The sequence below is a fragment of the Tribolium castaneum genome, chromosome 2 (genome assembly GCF_031307605.1).
Source record: "Tribolium castaneum strain GA2 chromosome 2, icTriCast1.1, whole genome shotgun sequence".
Lineage (NCBI taxonomy): Eukaryota > Metazoa > Arthropoda > Insecta > Coleoptera > Tenebrionidae > Tribolium > Tribolium castaneum.
In genome coordinates this window covers 24,738,331-24,752,925 of record NC_087395.1, presented here as the reverse complement: position 1 = coordinate 24,752,925, position 14,595 = coordinate 24,738,331, and the positions used below count along the sequence as shown (strand labels likewise).

General features: G+C 36.4%; 3 protein-coding genes across 5 annotated transcripts; 2 read left to right on the top strand and 1 right to left on the bottom strand.

Moving 5' to 3' along the window:
• The first annotated feature begins 49 nt into the window (after positions 1–49).
• On the top strand, positions 50–1,492 carry Tfb4 (Transcription factor B4). 2 transcript variants are annotated; one of them, XM_970043.5, is made up of 5 exons: positions 50–452; positions 500–938; positions 1,138–1,273; positions 1,323–1,359; positions 1,409–1,492. In XM_970043.5, the coding sequence occupies exons 1-5, from the start codon at positions 226–228 to the stop codon at positions 1,470–1,472; spliced, it is 903 nt and encodes a 300-aa protein (XP_975136.4). In that variant the 5' UTR covers positions 50–225; the 3' UTR covers positions 1,473–1,492. The 2 variants fall into 2 exon arrangements, with proteins under 2 accessions (XP_975136.4, XP_064210884.1); XM_064354814.1 differs by having other exon boundaries at positions 1,075–1,273.
• Positions 1,493–1,581: 89 nt separating this feature from the next.
• Zip99C (Zinc/iron regulated transporter-related protein 99C) lies at positions 1,582–5,715 on the bottom strand. Its single transcript, XM_970032.5, has 5 exons — positions 5,237–5,715; positions 3,009–3,119; positions 2,688–2,857; positions 2,327–2,603; positions 1,582–2,040 (listed from the first exon to the last, which is right to left on the bottom strand). The coding sequence occupies exons 1-5, from the start codon at positions 5,448–5,450 to the stop codon at positions 1,865–1,867; spliced, it is 948 nt and encodes a 315-aa protein (XP_975125.2). The 5' UTR covers positions 5,451–5,715; the 3' UTR covers positions 1,582–1,864.
• A 2,147-nt stretch (positions 5,716–7,862) lies between these two features.
• FipoQ (F-box involved in polyQ pathogenesis) lies at positions 7,863–14,595 on the top strand. Of its 2 annotated transcripts, none has more exons than XM_008200095.3 (6): positions 7,863–8,304; positions 10,697–11,332; positions 13,582–13,687; positions 13,737–14,106; positions 14,152–14,355; positions 14,398–14,595. In XM_008200095.3, exons 1-6 carry the CDS (start codon positions 8,221–8,223, stop codon positions 14,531–14,533), a joined length of 1,536 nt encoding a protein of 511 aa, XP_008198317.1. In that variant the 5' UTR covers positions 7,863–8,220; the 3' UTR covers positions 14,534–14,595. The 2 variants fall into 2 exon arrangements, with proteins under 2 accessions (XP_008198317.1, XP_975107.1); XM_970014.4 differs by lacking the exon at positions 7,863–8,304 and adding an exon at positions 10,485–10,651.

Genomic DNA, 14,595 nt, shown 5'->3' with positions numbered 1-14,595 from the left:
AGTTGTGCTTGCGGTTACAAATCCCGAACACGATTAACATAAATTGGGCAAGCAGTACAATAACTTGCGTTAAAAACCACATGATCCAATACTTCCGTGCTTAGTCATTATTAAGGAAATTGGGGAAAAAAATATTGCATAACTTTCTGGCCCCAATGCCGGGAAGTGTCTCAAGTTACGTCACTCAATTCCCATATAACCCCACTTTTAAACCGCACATAAACAATGAATAATTTGGAGATCCCGGCCGATTCGGCCCCCGAATTCACCTCAACCAGCGAGACTAGTCTCCTGGTGGTAATCGTCGACAGTAACCCCAGCCAGAAGATGCTCCGAGACAACCCCCACGTCCTCACCCACTGCATAGACTCAGTCATAGCGTTCGCCAACTCTCATTTAATGCAAAAGGCGCAAAACAAGCTCGCCGTGATGGCTTGCCACTCCAAGACCAGGTACGTGCCCCCATAACCACCCCACTGTCTTTACCCCTAAACTCCAGCGAGTTCATCTACCCGGGCCCCAACAAGCCCCTCGACGTGCGCCAAATCGACGGCCAGTACGAGGTTTTCACGGCAGTGGAGAAAACAATCAAGCAGAACTTGGCCAAATTGCTGGCCACCGAAAAATCAACTCTTGTGACGGAGTCACTGCTCGCAGGGGCGATCGCTATGGCCCTGTGTTACATTGCGCGGATCCAGCGGACGAAGCCCCCCGGGTGTGTCCTAAACAGCCGCATTTTGGTGGTGACGGGGAGCGGAGACTCCGCCTCGCAGTATATGAATTATATGAACGTTTTTTTCACGGCGCAAAAACAGGGAATTGTGATTGATGTGTGCGCCCTTGACCAACATTTGAGTCTGCTGCAGCAAGGCTGCGATATCACAGGGGGGCTGTACTTGAAAGTCCCGCAACTGCAAGGCCTGTTACAATATCTTCTCGTAAGTTTTGTTTTTTTTTACTTAATTTCCTCATTTTTGCGATTTTTTATTTGAAATAATAAATAATTCTATTAAATGTTTGCTAAATGTTCGCATTTTAAGAAATAAATCACCAGATTTGGTGATATTTTACTAGACGTGGAAACACTGGCGTGTGAAAAATCCATTGCCAGCGTTGCCAACCTTGAATTATTTCCAGTGGGTGTTTTTGCCTGAGCCGCCTATTCGGCAAAAATTGGTGCTTCCGCCCCCTGTCAAGGTTGACTACAGGGCGGCTTGTTTCTGCCACCGGGAGTTAATTGATATAGGTTACGTCTGTTCGGTGTGTTTGTCAAGTGAGTGAAGTGGGCCGGTTTAAGCCCCAGCTAATGATTTTTGTTACAGTTTTCTGCAAGTTTAGCCCGATTTGTACGACTTGTCAGTATGTTTTTTCAAAATTGTGTTATTCGTGGACTAATTTTTTTTTCCAGTACTGTCTTCAAAATCCCAGGACCGTTAGCTGTGAAGCCGAAAAAGCGGAAAATCAAGTTGTAATAAAAATTTTTTTTGTTGAATTTGTTTTATTATTACCCTTGATAATGATAAATGCGCATTGTTTTGATTGGAATGAGGTCAGACGGGTCTGGTATTAATAGTTTCTAGGTCGTTTCTTGCTCTTTATTTACAATATATCATCGTAGTCATGTTTTATTTTGATATAAAATATATAAGAGCACTTTAAGTACTACAGAATAATAAAATATATTGTGTTGAAAAAATGTTAATATCACAAAAATAGTTCAGTCTGATTACCATCAGACGATGCTAACAACTGGAAAAATATGGTTTTCGCTTAATGCCCTACCTAAAGAAAACAAAAATTACAACTAATACTGTAATTTACAACAAAACTATCAACAATATGGCAACTGAATTCTTATCACTTATCACTCAACTAAAGTCGTCACGATGGCCATGACACTGATCCCTGCAATAAGGGCGAGGATCTGCTTGAGTGACTCCCGGGGGTCCTCCTCTTTGAGTAAATCCGGGAGGACCGTGACCAGCGCGATGTGGAGGAACGTCCCGGCCGTGAAGGGCATAATCCACGACGTGCGGGCCTCTGTAATCCAAATTAATCCCACTTTAGGCCCAATAGAGATTTTTAACTGGTCTAGTTGGCAATGCTCTTAAAACCGTTGTTTAATCTCGATTAAATATTTTTTTTTCAAATTCAAATTGGCCAGTTTCATGGTCCTCCGAGCCGGATTATTAATATTAAGTTAAAATTCACAATCAAAGTGAAACTCCCGGGAAAGATCCGGCTCGGAGGACCAAAAAAATGTGGAGCTTGTAATTCAAAAATCTGGCATAATTGACATATAAGTTATTTTAAAATTTGCACCTACCTATTGAATTGGAGGCTCCGCTGCACATGATGGCGGCGAACGAGCCGACCAGGCCGCCCCCAGCTGTTAAAATCTGGTAAAAGGCGGCGTCCCATCGTGTGAAGCCCGATTTGAGCAAAATGGCAAAATCGCCAACCTCGTGCGGGATTTCGTGGACGAGGATGGCAAAGGTGGTCAAGAGACCCAGACGGAGCGATACCAGGAAAGCCCCACCGAGGGATAAGCCGTGGGTGAAGTTGTCGATTGTGTTGGCCAAAAGGTTCAAATAGCCGGTTATCTAAATTAAAAAAAAAAACAATTAATATGGGGGATTTAAGAGCTTTAAAAACAAAACACTATTGTTTTTACAATATGTACTTACGTGCTTCTTGGGCTCGGGGATATGTTTGTATCCTTTGACGTTGTTGTTTTCCGGGGGCGCCAAATGGCGCTCTCCCAGTTTTTCTATCACAGTGAATAGCTTCTCTGTCACTACAAATACTATCAAACCGGTGAGGATGAGAAGACCGGTCGTTGTAGTCGGCTGACCTCCTGTAAAAGTAATTTTTGCAAGGTTGGTAACGAAGTCAATGACCGACAAATGTCAAACGTCAGGGGACAACTTGATAATTTATTAATTTCTCTCAATTGGAACCTTGATTGCGAAATAACAAATGCCGGAAGGGCCAATCACGTGACTTACCGTTTCGGGCCGCATCATTGGCCCATATTTCCGGAAGCGAGTGCAGGAAGACGTCGCCAAGGAGGCCTCCGACGGCGAAGCTCAGCAACGTCTTCAATTTGTTCGCACTGTCTGGAAATCAAAAATTTGGTTACAACAAAGTAAAGTAAATATTTCGAGACGGGTTAATCTAATCTGGTACGTGAGGAGATTGCGTTAAGAGGCCGAAGACATGATGGGTTTGGACTATTACGCAATGTGGCCGCCTCAGTGGCCAGATTTAGACCCTATTGAAATCACATGGAGTCGTAACACGGCCTTGGAATAATCTCTGAAGTCATATTCGCGGAAGCAGCAATTGAATGCATTTTTTCCAACGGCTGAATTGTTTTGTAATTCGAATCATCAATGAATTATCATGGACGTGCCGGCTTTATCTAATCGACCATATGCATGCAATTTTCATAAAATTTATTTCTACGGCTGTCAAGGGTGCCAAATCAAGTGGGTAAATGTCAATCATCCTCAAATTGCGTCATTTCGTACAATGCCCATCAAGTGGGCCGAAGCAACTTGATGCACGGCCACTTATAATCACCCTTTATTACTGAATCAGAACAAATGATCCGTTGTATCATGCTATTATCACGCAAAAATTGTTACATTTTGATAAGTGATGCTATTTAAATTTACTGAGCGTTAATTCTAATCTGCAATAAATAAATAGAGTGAGTCGTTGCTCTTAAAAGTCGGGTTTTTGTCCGCCGTTTTAAGTAAAATCGGGTCTGCCAAGCGTGAAACTGATTGACTAATTGTATAAAAGTTTGTAATTCCTTGCTTATGTAATTTTGAATTTGAAAAAAATTAAATGAAATTTCGTAGAGTGTTTAACTTGAAGGTGATTTTACGATTTTACGACATTTTCGTATCAATAGAACGATATCTAACGAAAAGCAATAAAAGGAAACAAAGGCTGAAAGTTATGAAGGAATGACGTGAAATGCGGTGTTATCTTCAGAGTTATTACCTGTTATTATTATTGTTGCATAAACGCAAATATTCAACAGTTTATTATAACAGTCAATAAAAAATGTCAATTGTCAAAGCTAATAACTCAAACAAAAATTACAATGTGAAATAAAAAATCAGCGAAAAAATGTCCGGTTGTGGAAACATCGAACACCAGTTCAAAGCTGTGACCCATTCGAACTCAAAAATCACCATCGACCAGATCAACCAGTGGTTCACTGACGCAAAACTGAATAAAAAAATCACGCCTGAAGACACCAAATTGTGTTTCGAAAAATTCAAAGCTGAAACTATCGATCTGACAAGTTTTGTTAAATTTTTGCAAGATTTATCGGAACAGAAAAAGCTTCCTGTCGGCGAACTGGAAGAGAAACTTGCTTCGTGCGAACTCTTGACTGGCGGAGGAACTGTCGCGAATAATACGGTTGGGAAAAAAATAACGGATGCAATGCAGAGTGTGGTTGAGGACGGTCACAAGCCGAGCAAACGGACTTGCAAGCGAATGAAATAAAAATAAATTAAGGCAATATATTAAAATATGTACCCAGAATAAAAATCAATCATCAATTTACCAAATGAAAAAAAAACTTATTGGCTGTTAAATTGAATAATGTGTTGCCAACTTAAATTCAAAGTCAGGTCAAGTGCGACTTCAATTCTATTAGAAAAACATTTGAAAAAAAATCGAAAACATCATTTTGTCAAATTTTTAAATTAAAAAAAAGAAAGAAAAGAAATAGTTTTTTGTGAATCGTACTTTAAATTTAAAGTAAAGGTGCATTTAGAATCCCACAACCTACTTGATGCACCTTAAGATATAATATAAATAAATATTCAGAAATTCGATTCAGTAAGTAAACTCGAATTATTCTGCTGTTTTTAGATCCCATTCACAAAAAACTGCTTCTGTGTGGATTTTTAAGCAAAATTTGTACGAATTAATTGGTTTGAAAGGAATGTGTGACCGGAAATGTCAACTTTGGACCTTCAAGTTGAGTCACCCTGTACATGCAGCGGCCGGCATTCGTGCCACTTATTAATTCATTGTCACATTATGTAACCTTTCCTTCTAATAAATAAATCGAAGGTCCCTCGTGTTATTTACCGAACCACGATAAGCCCCCTCATAAATCCCTCAAAACCTTTGTTTTCGCTCTGCTTGCGCTTCACGCGAGTTCGAAGAATCGTGATAACCCCAAGGTCCCCGCGCAAAAACCAACCTCCTTGCTTGAGGTTGTCCGTCTGGTCGATGGGTATGACCAGCAGGGGCAGCACGCCGCTGAGCCCCACGAGGGCCGAGCCGATCATGGCCCACAGCCAGGGCATGTAGTCCATGGAGAAGAGCCATCCGGGGACGACGCCGTCGCTGGTGTAGTCCAGAAAGGCGCCGTTCAGGCCGGCCACCAGCTCCAGAAGGTTCATGGTTGTTGCCATTGGCACACACGAGCACTGATTTCGCGCTTTTGTCGACTAACCTACTCTGAGATTGAGCCGAACAAAACAATTTCAACTGATAAAAGGTTAGTGGACCGAACGCAGCATTGTTTTCACTTTTACTACATGACGGAGGAGCGCGACGGCGATTATTTACTGGCTGACGCATGGATTCCCCTCCATTTTGAGACAGGGACGATGACAAGATGGACGCCGGGATTTCCTCCACGGCACAAATGGACAAAACGGCTGTTTTCGTTTATTATTAGATTGTTATGTAATAAAGTTAGGGCTTTGAACCACTTGGTGGCAGCCCTTTCATTGATAATGATTTGGCATTGATGTGATGCTGATAATGGAACGAAAGATAAGTGCGGTTATCAGCGATGGGAGCGATAGGGGAATTGACAGTTTGTTGATCAAATAAATAGAAATTGATTTGTCTATGCTTCCTCTTAACTCTGGCCAAGTTTATTAAGCTTTTATCAACATTTTTCGTTCCTTGACACTAAAATGGACAAAATGGCTGACCGCTGGCTGTTTTTTGTAATTATTGGAGAAAAACGACAAAATTTGACATTTCAAATTGTCAGATTAATCAATGATTTAACTTAAAATGTCAAAATTATGATCCTATAAATTTTTTATTTTTTAGTGTTTTTTTCCAAATTTCTTACGGTAATCGCATATTAACTTTTACTTTACTTTGTGTAGTTACCTACGCTTCCTTCCTGTTGACTTAAAACAGAGAAGGAAATAAAATTTTAACAATTTATTTTTATATCATTTTTTTGAGAATTTTGAAAACTTTGATACGTGATTTATGAGAGGTAACGTCTTTGATAACCAGCTTTTTGCAATATACAGTTTCAAAAACTGATTTAAAAAATATGTTCTTTGAATTACCATTAAAAAAAATAAGTATCATATGATTATTCTATTTGAAAAAACTCAATTATGGACGTTTTTGATTATTTTCAAAATATTTTCTACGTAGGCCAGAAAAGAATCACTCTGTATACTCATTTTCGTTACGTCCGAGTCTCTCCATAATATGGGTTGTAGAAATTAGACATTGTTAGCAAATTCCACTTCAGAATAAAAAACAAAAAATCAAAAGTCAGACCAGGCGATTTATATTTTTTTAATTTTAAATTAAATTTTTTAATTTTTTAATATAGGCAAATACAAAAATAATTTTGTAAACAGACCCTAAGTACATTATTGTTGTTTATTTATTTTTTTGTTTTATTAAAAGGCAGAAAGGAAATTAAAATTGAATTCAGAATCAAACTAATTTCTAAATAAACTGTATCAAAATTGGAGATTGACAATTGTCAAAAATGCAATGATGTAATTAAATTTCACTTTCAGTTTCATCATCGTTCCAATTTCCTTAAACAAAAGCTAGGGTCGCTTTCTGTTAACCCCTGCATCAAGCAATCGTGATTTCTTCATAACATATCCAAGTAAAGACAGGAAAACAAAACAAAAATTACAAAATACAGCCTACTTTGTTTTGTGTTTTCGTGTATTATAAAAAAAATCGCCCGTTAAACTTGACCGTGGTGGAAAATATTGGATTTAATTGAACCAATGCGCATGTGTAATGCGGCTGCGCAATATTGGTGTAAATGACATGTGGTATTTTGTTTATTTTCATGTTTGTGATAATAATTAATTCCGGTTTAGATTTTAAGAAATTATTATTACAACAATTACAATGTAATTAACAGAGATAAAAAAAATAAAGAAATGATTAAAACTGTGTTTTTTATTTTCCCAAAAATCCCTTAAAACTTTTAAACCTGAAGATGTTTTTGCATAAAAATGCAATACCGTTTTGTTGCGATTTAGTGCAAATTAATTACTTACATTGCCAAATTAGTAAAATTAGAATTATAATTCTGCGTAAAAAATCACCAGATAAAGACAACGCATTAACTATTTAGAGATAATGAGTTGCAAAAGTGACTCAATAATGAATGCTAAAAACGCAAAATATGCAAACATTTTGGCTTTTTGTCAAGTAATGATATACAACCAACTATACGACCGTGTATTCTAGTTGCCGGTATACCAAATTTTAATTAAAAAAATTAATCAACCTAAATGAATGCAAACTTTGGCATAAAATTATTATAAACCAATTCAAATAAACATTTTATTGCTTCCGGTGGTTTGAATGTAACTTTGCGCCAGACGAAGCGTTCTTTCTATTTTCGACTTCATTATACAGTTGATTGCGCTTTATCCCGATTAATAATAGAAGGGCGCATTTTTCCCACCGATGATTAATAAATCCCTCCTCCTCTAAGCACAAGCAGTGCCAAAAAAATTCAAACAACAAATAAATACGAGTATAATGCAAGTTTTTGGAAACGTTACAATCAAGGGCCTGGGCCCCGCAAACCTCCAAAAAGTCCCTCCTCAAGTCACAATAAACTAAAAATAGGCTTACAGCCTAGAAAAACGTTAATCAAATTAATTTCAAAACAGACTTAGTGTTTGGCAAGTGAAAGTCAAGTGTGGTGTGCTTTGTCTCGTTGATTTATTTTTCGAATTTTTGTCTGAGTGTTAAATTGAGAGTTTGGACAATTACATAAAAGTTAAGTACTCATTAAAGCGAAAATAGCATTTGAAGACTGGATGAGTCTTTGTCCCGATTGATTCCTCCAAAAATACTCGCCGCCCAATTAGTCTCGCGCCGTTAATTAAGCCGGTTTAAGCCCTTGCCAATTATCCTAGTGCACGTTGGACATCGGCAGAGATGGACGCCTGGGGCACCCTCGACATCACCTCCGCCATCACGCGGGACGACCTCAACAGCTCGTTCCGACGCTCAAAAAAAATTGTAAGTCGGAAAATACGTTGGCCAAAGCAAAGCTTTTCTAATTTGTAGCAATTTAAGTATAAAAAAAAAACAGTGTCGTGTTCAAATCAGTACAACCTCGATAATCCGAACGATAATCTTGCTTAAATAATCCGAACATTAAGCAGATTTTTCGTTTTACAGAAAACTGTTAAAAAATAGCGCATTTTATTGTGAATTTATCCACTATTTCTTAACTCTAAGAGACACTTTTTGACTTTCCAATTTAAGAAAATACCCAACAGTATGTATTTCAATTATTGTTAAGTTATATTTTGGGCTTTTTTGACGAAATAATAAAATTTTCGTATAAAAAACGCGCTCAAACGCCCGAAGAAGATAAAAATTATGTCAATTACTAATTTAAAAATTTTTGGATTAGCGAAAGCTTTTGCTTCAGAAAAGTGCTTGAGTAAACATTTGACTTGAAAAGGACAACAATTACAATATTCTTAACCCAATTCGGTGATTTTTCAGCTATTTGAAACCTAATTTCTGACAAAACTTAACAAGACAAAGTTTTTTGCTAAAAACAGACTAAAACTCTCGAAAAAGAAAAAATATCTCGCCAATTTTTTGACTTAGAAAGTATTGTAAGCTGCTGGAAAAGGTACAATCACGATAAAAAAAATGACGCCCCTACCACCGGGCTGGATTACAAAAGTGCGATTAAAATTATTTTTCTCAAAATTCTTCAAAATAATAATGTTTTTGATTAAAAAATGTTCCAAAAAGTGGATAGACACTTAATGCTATTTGTTCTACAGATTTAGCAAAATTTCGCTGAGCAAATGAGTTTTTGGTTCAACGGCAAAGCAAAGACAAAAATAGCAAAAATGGCACAATTTTCGACATGATTTGATAATTTTTTTGTGTATTTGTGACGAAATTAGTGGAAATGACAACATTTGTGACAATAAAACGTGCTAAAACATCCAAAAAAAAAACGAATTATCAACTGAAAAACGTACTTAGACAAGTTTTTGGCCCAAAAAAGACATTAAACAATTTTTGACCAAATTGGCGATTTTTTGTAATTTCGTAAAAAAAATGCTATTCATTAAGTAATTAACTAATTAGGCAATTTTCAGATAAAATTTACGATTTTCCATCATTTTGAAAACAAAATTAAAAAATTTTTGATATAAGTACACGATTTTTGGGTTTAAATATTTGCGAAAATATTTTTTAATTTTAATTTTAATTTTAATGTAGAACGTACTTAAACACTCGAAAAGAAACAAACTTTGCAATTTTGACTCAATTTAATGATTTTTTAAAATCGCTCAAGAAAATAGTAAGTTACCTACTCAAAGTTACTTGAAATAATGCAGTTTTTGAGTGGAAAATGTACCAAAACGCTACAAAAAAGTGAAAATAATGCCTTTTTCGATCCAAATTAGTGATTTTTGGGCCTGGTCTAGCAGAATCTCGCAAATAAAAATAGTTTAAAAAACTCAAAAATCATGCTTAAACACTCAAAAGAACTGAAAATATTGCACATTTTAGGCATAATTTGAGTACTTGTGGACTTATTTTGTAAAAAATTATCCGAAATACAAAAACTTGTGGAAAAAAATGTGCTACAATTTTGAAAAAAAAAAGTCAATTTTGACTCACTTTGAAGTGTTCTCTAAATTTAGGTTTTTAACAAAAAAAAACGTCCCTACATAGTAAATATACTAAGCAGCAAAGTTTCAAAGTTGATTGTTTTTCGACTAATTTGTAACGAAATTCTCTCATAAACGTGGCAAGACACTAGAAACAAAAAAATGCTGTGTTCGACTTAATTTGGTAATTTTTAAGCCAGTTTTAGAAAAAAATAGAACAAAAATAACAGAATTTTCCATTCAATTTGACTATTTTGTCGTGGATAAGTAGATAAGCAACTATTTGAACTTAATTTAACAATTTTCGCATTTTTTTCGTTTCCGCGAAATATTTTAGAGTTAACAAGTTCAAAAATTTCGAAAAAGGAGCGAACGCCTGAATAACTGTCTAATTTTTTGACTCAAAAAATACAAAATAAGACAACTTTGACTCATGGCTAAATTTAGGCCAACACTTTAATAATTCGACAAAAATCTTGAAAGGTCATAAGTCGCCCAAACGGTTAGAATTCGCGCCGAAATATGATTTGAAAAAGCCGCATCTATTTTAAGAATGCTTAGACTCGCGGGAACGTTACGTAAATAGCTGCTGGTAATTGAGAGTGAATTCAGTGTAAAAAATGGATGTCAGTCCGGATGTTTGGGGGCAATTGGCCTTAGAAGCGTCCCAGGTGTACCTAACCGACGGGACTGCGGCTAAAAGCCCCTTTGCGGGAACGGTAAACACACACACGCCCTAAAAACTCACCCAACTTCTCTTCCAGACCATCGAGAAGCTCCCCGACAAAGTCCTGCTCCACATTTTCAGCTACTTGAGCCACAAGGAGATCTGCCGCATGGCCAAAGTGTGCAAAAAGTGGCGAATGATCGCCTACGACACGCGTCTCTGGAAAAACGTGTCACTGAGACCAGAAATCTCGGGCCTCCATGTCGGCTCTCTGGAGTCGCTCTTAGCCTTGATAAGTATCCGCTTCGGCCCTTCTTTGCGCTACATCGAGCTGCCAATCGAGCTCATAACGCACACGGTTTTGCACGAGCTGGCCAACAAGTGCCCCAATTTGACTCACATGCTGTTGGACTTCTCCACAGCGATGCAACTTCACGATTTCAGCGAGTTGCAAGCGTTTCCGACCAAGTTGAGGTATCTGTGCATTTGTCTGAGTGAGGTCATCTTCATGGAGGGCTTCATGCGGAAGATTTACAATTTTATTAATGGGCTTGAGATTCTTCACCTGATCGGGACCTATGAGAAGGTGGAGGAGGAGGAAGAGGAGATTTATGAAGTTATCAATGTGCATAAGCTCAAGTCGGCGACTCCCAATTTGAGAGTTATTAACTTGTATGGGATTAATTTTGTGGATGATAGTCATATTGATGCTTTCAGCTCAAATTGTATTCAGGTGAACGAATTATTTTTTTAATAATTGACAAAAAAATGCTCAAAAAATGAAAACAATACTCAGAGATTGCTAAAATTAATAATAAAACTAATAATAATAATAATAATAATAAAACTAATATTTACGTAGTTCCTTATTTTTTCTCGATATGCATGTAATTTTTTAAGAATTTTTCTACAATTTCTTAAATAAAATTAATATTAAGTCGCTAATTTTTTTTTATTATTTGTAATGACTACTAACGACATTCGAGGAATATAGTTAATTTTTAATCTTCGTTTTGAAGGCTAATAACAATTTTTTCCATAGTTTTTACTGAAAACAACATATTTTTCTCACAGAGATAAAATTAAGTATTTAATAACAACCGCTCACATTGATTTTTTATTTTGAGTAGAATTATGCCTTTAAGAGACACACTGCCAAGGAGCTGAATTTGCAGCTCAAACTAACATTATTTTGGAAATTTTTCGTTAATTTTTCACCAGATTTTGGACAAAAATTTGGTTTTAAATTAAAAACTTGCACGTAGACGCGCTAAAAATGAAAAAATAATATCTTTTCAGAACCAGTTAGGGGATTTTTCGACTTATTTTTGACAAACTTTCGCGTTTATCAATGAAAAATGAGACTAAAAAACGCACAATAAATTTATTTTTGACCAAATTTAATCAATTTTCAGCTTGGCTTAGCACTATTTAAGGCACGGACTAAATTTTTAATCAAAAAAAGTGCTTAAAAAATGTGAATTTGCTTAATTTTCGCGATTTTTCGCTTTATTTTTGACGAATAATCATGTGTTTGTCCCAGAAATGCACTTAAATGCTCGAAAAACGTTAGATAATTGTAATTTTCCACCCAAATTAGTTTCTTTTGAAATTTCAAGGATGCCCAAATAAATAAATAAATTAGATTTTTGTTATTCGTTTCAATGTTAATTTCGTGAAGAAGAATAGTTGAAATCGCTATAATTCTGCCACTTTTTCGTTTAAAAAAATCATTTTTTTGATTTCTTGCTTAAAAAACGAGCGAAATCGCTTGGGAATATTTAATTAGGTTGATTTTGAACGATTCCTTGTTTAAAGACATTCCATATCGCCTAAGAGTACCTCAAATGCCGTTAATTCGGCATTAATTTTAATGTTTTTTTTTAATTATTGATGTTAAGTTCTTTCTTAATAAAAAAATGAACCAAATCGAGTTTAAATTGTGTTATTTTAACCTCTGTTTTATTACAGTAGACTGATTTCTAAAGACTATTCACCTAAAAAAGAACCAAATGGCCTGAGAATAGTAGAAATCGTTTTATATAGTACTTTTTTCGTTATAAAAATTCATTTTCCAAATGGAGCGAGAATAGTTTAAATTTTCTTATTATGGCATATATTTCGGTTGAAGTAGGTTGAGTTTAACGAATTATTCGCTTAAAACAAGCTAAAAATTGTTTGGGAAAACACTCTAAATCGCCTGAAAATACCTCAGATCTGCTTAATTCTTTGATATTTGTTTAATTTTAAATTTGTCGAGATTTCTCGCTTAGAAATTAACCAAATCGATTAAGAATAGTTTAAATTGTGATATTTTGGCATCGGTTTAATTAAAGTAGGCTCATTTTTATGAATTATTTATCTAAAAACGCACCAAATCGCCTGGTAATAGTTTAAATCGTTTTATTTTGGCACTGCCAAAATTCTTGCTTAAAACAAATTCTTTTTATTTTGTTATTTGATTAATTCCTTTTAATTAAACGTAATTGCGTGCCAAATCACCTCAAATATCGCTAATTTATCAGTTTTTTTCTTTGTTTCAATGTTATTTTCAAAGATTTCTCACCTAAAAACGAACCAAATCGAATGAGAATACCTAATACCTATAGTTTAAATCATATTATTTTGGCATCAAATCGTCTGGGAATAGTATAGTTTTAATTTTTTTTTTGGTTTTTTCGGTAAAAATATTTTCACTATTCTTTGCTCAAAAACGACTAATCGCTTGGGAATACATTTTATTTTTTATTTTTCTTGCTTAAAAACGTGCCAAATCGCCTGGGAATAGTTTAAATCATTACAATCTGGCACTTATTTCGTTTAAAACAAAATATAGTCATTTTCACGATTTTCTTAATAAGTTTAGGTGAAATATTAGGGTTGGTCATCTGTATCAAAAATTACAGTAAAAATTGATCTTTTCCGAGCCTTTTAGTTGATTTTCAGCCAAAATTTGGACGCAAAACTAAGTCTTAATTGCAGCTTGAGTGCCTGGCTGTGAACTACTGTGCCAAAGTGACCGGTTCCACCCTCAAAACCCTGTTCCAAAGGAGTCGTCGCCTCAAATGCCTCCTAATGAACGGCACAAGTACTACCCCAAGTACACTTTCCCCCCAAAATTATTTCGGAAATTTCAGACTTGCAAAGCGATTATTTGATGCAAGTCGAGTGGGAGAAATGCTCGCTTCAAGAACTCGACATCACCGCCACAGATCTATCAACTGAGGCCCTCCAGGACATGCTGACTCGCCTCCCAGGCCTCAGATTCCTGAGCGCGGGCCAAATCAACGGTTTCAACGACTCGGTCCTAAAAGCCTGGATGGAGGCCGGAAACCCGCGAAATTTGGTCGCTTTGGACCTCGACAGCTCGGATAATTTGAGCGAGGACGCGATCTATAAGTTCCTGTCCAAGTATGGGCCCCAGTTATGGGGCCTGAGCCTGTCTGGAATGACCCACATAACCGACTCTTTATGGCAGACGGTTTTGCCCATTTTGACCAACGCAAAGTGAGTTTTAAGTCGCATTTCACAAATTTTGAGATCGTTTGGCAGGATTTTGATCATGGGGACGCAGGAGCGGCTCGGTGTCAATATCCTTGTGGATCAGTTGATGGACAGTATCGCCCGGAATTGCATCAATGTGGAGCGGTTGGAGTTGAGGTGGGATCCCGATAATTTGAGGTTTTCGGATAAGAGTCAGAAGGCGATTGATACGTTGAGGGTCAAGTGTTTGAAGTTGAAGTGTCTTAGTTTGAGGTGAGTTTGAGGGTTTTGGGGTTGGAAGTAATTTTTTTGTAGTGATGGGCGGTATTACGAGATTGTTAAAGCCAATTTTGAGCGAGCTGATCGGATGACTGTGGTCAGGACTTTGACGAATTGTCGGGTCTCGAACTATTATCTCCTCTCAAATTACAAGGACTTGGTTTTCAACTAAGAATAAGGCGTGTGTTTATAATTTTGTAAATAACTGTAATTAAACAAGGAAAGTTGGATGGA